Below are 4059 nucleotides of genomic sequence, written 5' to 3'. Positions count from 1 at the left end.
TACCCTGTGGGTTCAATTGACCGCGTTAAGTGGGGTACTACTGTGTGTATATATATATATATATATATATATATATATATATATATATATATATATATATATATATATATATATATATATATATATATATATATATATATATATATATATATATATATATATAGTATATATATGAAGTCCTTAGAAACATTCTTGAATAACAGGAAACTGAGATGGTTAGACATGCAAGAAAAGCAATATTTATGATACATCAAGACAGTAAAGAATAAAATTCCAAAAAGCTTGGGGGACCTGTTCCACTTTCTTTAGGTGAGACTAATGTTAATCTGGGAGACTGAAAAATAAACTTTGGCACAATTAGTTAAATGCTCACCATGTCACTAGTGCAGGGATAAATTGGTCGCCCCTCTGCCACTGATTGACAGTTCAGAAGGTTGACAGCTACTTTGGATAAGTCTTCTTCAGTCAGTTCTGCACATGATGTCTGTAGTCCCAAGATAACCTGAAACAAGATATTTTGTCAACTACCAATATACTGCATATAATATACCCAGTAATTACATACATTTTAATAAAATAATATAAAAATATAACCAGAGCACATAACAGTATACAATTTCTTACAATAATGCCACCTACTAAATTTGCCATTGATACAAGATGACTTGCAATTTCTGAAAGAGAAAGAAATATTCACAAAACCTCACATAAAATATATACATACAATATCTTACCTTATGATGACAAACATCTAACTCAGACAGCTTCAAGGAGGTATATGCTGCAGCTTCCATTAAGAACTTCTCATCTGAAGACTTTATTTCAAATGGTATTTTAGCAGCTAAAACAACTTCTGTCACAACACCTGCATCTTCTGCAATAAAGGGTTGGAAAAAAAAAAGCAAATTACATTACGAAACTGTTCTTTTACTGGAAATACATCATACGGGGGAATAAAAGAAAGTAATTTGAAGTAGCAAATGGGCCATGGTCTCCTCCAGCATGTTCAAGTGATTTAGAACAAACAATTATCGAATAATGTCCGAGTGTTTTAACGGATCACTGACTGGTGCCAAACTTTGGTTTGTCCCTGATAAATTCATTGTTCATGGATTATTTTTATTTTTGCTGTATTTTTAATAATTTCACCACTTATCAGCTAACTAGCCATTCGAGCAGTTGGTCTACCCAGTGTTAGTACAAGAGGAAACTGGAGTGCCAGGAGGAAGCATGTGATGATCGGTAGAGTCACAAGGGATACCATCCTTCACACAGTGTTCTGGTCAAGCAGGACTCGAACCCTTGACACATTCGTGAGAGATGGTTTGCGTTCATGTAAACGTGCCGTGAAGGCTTCTGCAAAAAACATTTCACGTGATGAACTTTGCAACTAGGGCAGTGAACACTTAAGTCACCAAGGTTACCTTGGCGAAGAGTCTATTCTTATCAGTGCCACAATACATCAGAAATTGAGGAAAACCTAACGGAAAAGTAACAGTTGCCTTAGTTCACCAGAGTTAAGTGTAAGAGTAGAAAACAGAGCAATAAACCAATGATACTCATTAGTGGTCCTACTCGGACCACTTAGGTTAACGAACACATTTTACACATTTATTTTTGCATGGCTGATAAAAGTACAAAAGTACAAACATTACTGATAAACAGTCATATAAAAGTACAAAAGTACAATGATAAAAATCAACATAAAAGTACAAACATTACTGATAAAGTCACATGATGTCAAACGGCTCGTAGCAAATCTTTAACAGTTCTTCATCCACTACTGAATTTGTCCCACAGTTTGAAGAGCTGTTCTTGGTGATGTACATAATTGGCCCGTTGTTTTCGTAGCACTTTACTAATGGACAAGAGCCGCACCTGGAGTGTCACTAGTTTTGCTTCATTATGGAGTAACTTGATTAACAAATAAAAGTTAAGTTGTCCTTTTTCTTGCTTTCAAGTTAAGGCAATTATGCCACCCTTCACAGTCATTACTGTATTTGTGCCGACACACCTTTTAAATACACTCCAAGCAGATGGGGTCCAGATGTCATTCCTGAACCTCTAGTCAGCTACTTGTTTGAAGTGTGCAAGGTGGGCCATGCATACCAAGCACTGGTCAGCCATGGTCAGGACTCAGAATGTGACTGATCCTGTAATCTAACAACAACATGAAGTGACTTTACACTTTATAAACAGACAGGAAACTCCTTTGTTACGAATGTGAATCATGGTTCATTGACCAAGTTCTACTAACACAAACGCATAAAATTCGTTCTTCATACCGATTGTGCCCTCGGTATTCACTCATTCAAACTTCATATTTCAATGAACCAAAAGAGACATAAAACAAATCTCAAACTCATTCCTCAACCACTAGTCAGCTACTTGTTTTAAGTGTGCAAGATGGGCCGAGTTAGAAATGCGTGGGCCAAGTTGGTTATTTAAGATGGGTCGAGTTGTAAGTACACCGCAATAGTAACACCTAAAAGTTTGTATACCTAGAAGCTGTATAAGAATCATAATTCAGGAAGACAGTTCCCTCTCCCTAGAGAGACGAGTCGCATAACAGGCATTAGCTAAGCTGAAGCATTCATAATTCCCACCGCAGCAAGGCCAAGCATTGGCCAATGTTGCCATATTTAAACCATACAAGAACAAGATAGTTAAGGCAATATAAAACAACAACAAAAATTACTACTGTAGAAGCCTCTATGGTTCCTGCAATGAGCTCTCAAGCAACTAAGCCGGGGTCCTTATATGCCAAAACTGCAAGATAGATTACCACAAGGGATGCTTATGAGTGACTGAGGATCTATTTGAAGCCCTCAAATGCATCTCAGCTTTAGACAATAAACCTGTCATGTTTCTTTGCAGAGAATATATGACACAAGTTAAGGAGGTATTAAAGCCTGTAGAGGAGCATGAAACCACGACAGATAAGTTAGATAACTACAAGCTTGCCAAGTTATCATGCAGAACGAATATAAGAATATACTTTTTCACAGTGTGGTAGAAACGGTCTACCAGCCCAAGCTGTGGAATCAAGAACAGAACAGTACTGGGCTTCAAAATAGACCTCGACAAAATTATTAAGAACAATGGAGGGATCCTACACAGGGAGCTGGCCTCCTTCCCTCAGTATGGCCACCTCTAATTAATGGCCATTATGTAAGATTTCTCTTGTTGCCACCCGAAGAATTTTGAGAATTTTATGGATGTACTCAATAGTCTAAACAATTCTAAGACACTTTTCTTCTATACTGTAATGCTTCTCTGGCAAATAACCTAACCTCCTAACCGAGTGTCTTAGTGTTGCAACCCAAAAAATTCTAAAAACTCTTTGGCTGGCAACAAGTGAAATAATAACACATACCAAAAGGTAAATAAGATAGCACATTACAGCTGTAGCACCAACACCCTCCATTACCATGCTATATAATACATGACCCAACTCAGAAAAATAGCATTTCCTCAATAGGGGAATATTACATTAGGTTAAATACTGACATTAAATAACCACTCAGAGGGGGGAGGGGGTAGGTCAGGCTATGCTAGGTTAAATAAGGAAAACATTGGTATTTTGTTTTTTCTCCAGAAATAAACTATCTCCAATAATAAAAACAAAAACAGCAAAATTCATGCAGGAAAAAAAATGTGTTTGCTGGCGAAATCGCTCACAGCACTTAAGTAAACGTTTGCCAATTTTAGACATGGACTTTACTTACATTCAGTAATGAAACATCAAAACAGTAAACACATTAATTCTGGGAATCATAAACACCAAATAAACTTACCATTTGTATTCCCAAAGGCAGTGTCTGAGCTGATGACAATGGGCTGTTTCTCCTTCGTTTTAGCTTTAAATAACCAAGTGAACAACCCTCCATGGCACAAGTTAACAAAAAATAACAATAAGATTATCTCCAATATTTTCATGGTAGATATGAGGAAATCCAGAACATGAGACGGTGAAAAATACGAGTAGAAGCAGAGACACCAGCGGGAGGAACCGTCAGCTGTTTTGTTTTGAAGCGGGGTAGTTAAGGCACCCTATTG

General features: G+C 36.9%; 1 protein-coding gene across 1 annotated transcript; it reads right to left on the bottom strand.

Moving 5' to 3' along the window:
* Nucleotides 1-373: 373 nt before the first annotated feature.
* On the bottom strand, nucleotides 374-4034 carry LOC121865365 (protein brambleberry-like; the record flags this gene model as incomplete). The annotated part of the gene is made up of 3 exons (XM_042364701.1): nucleotides 3798-4034; nucleotides 735-874; nucleotides 374-502 (listed from the first exon to the last, which is right to left on the bottom strand). Coding segments are annotated over exons 1-3 (411 nt in total), but the record flags the coding sequence as incomplete, so codon positions are not given.
* Between the last annotated feature and the right edge of the window lie 25 nt (nucleotides 4035-4059).

The sequence above is a fragment of the Homarus americanus genome, unplaced genomic scaffold (assembly GCF_018991925.1).
Source record: "Homarus americanus isolate GMGI-L3 unplaced genomic scaffold, GMGI_Hamer_2.0 scaffold34348, whole genome shotgun sequence".
Taxonomy (NCBI): domain Eukaryota; kingdom Metazoa; phylum Arthropoda; class Malacostraca; order Decapoda; family Nephropidae; genus Homarus; species Homarus americanus.
This window is presented reverse-complemented; position numbering and strand designations above follow the sequence as displayed.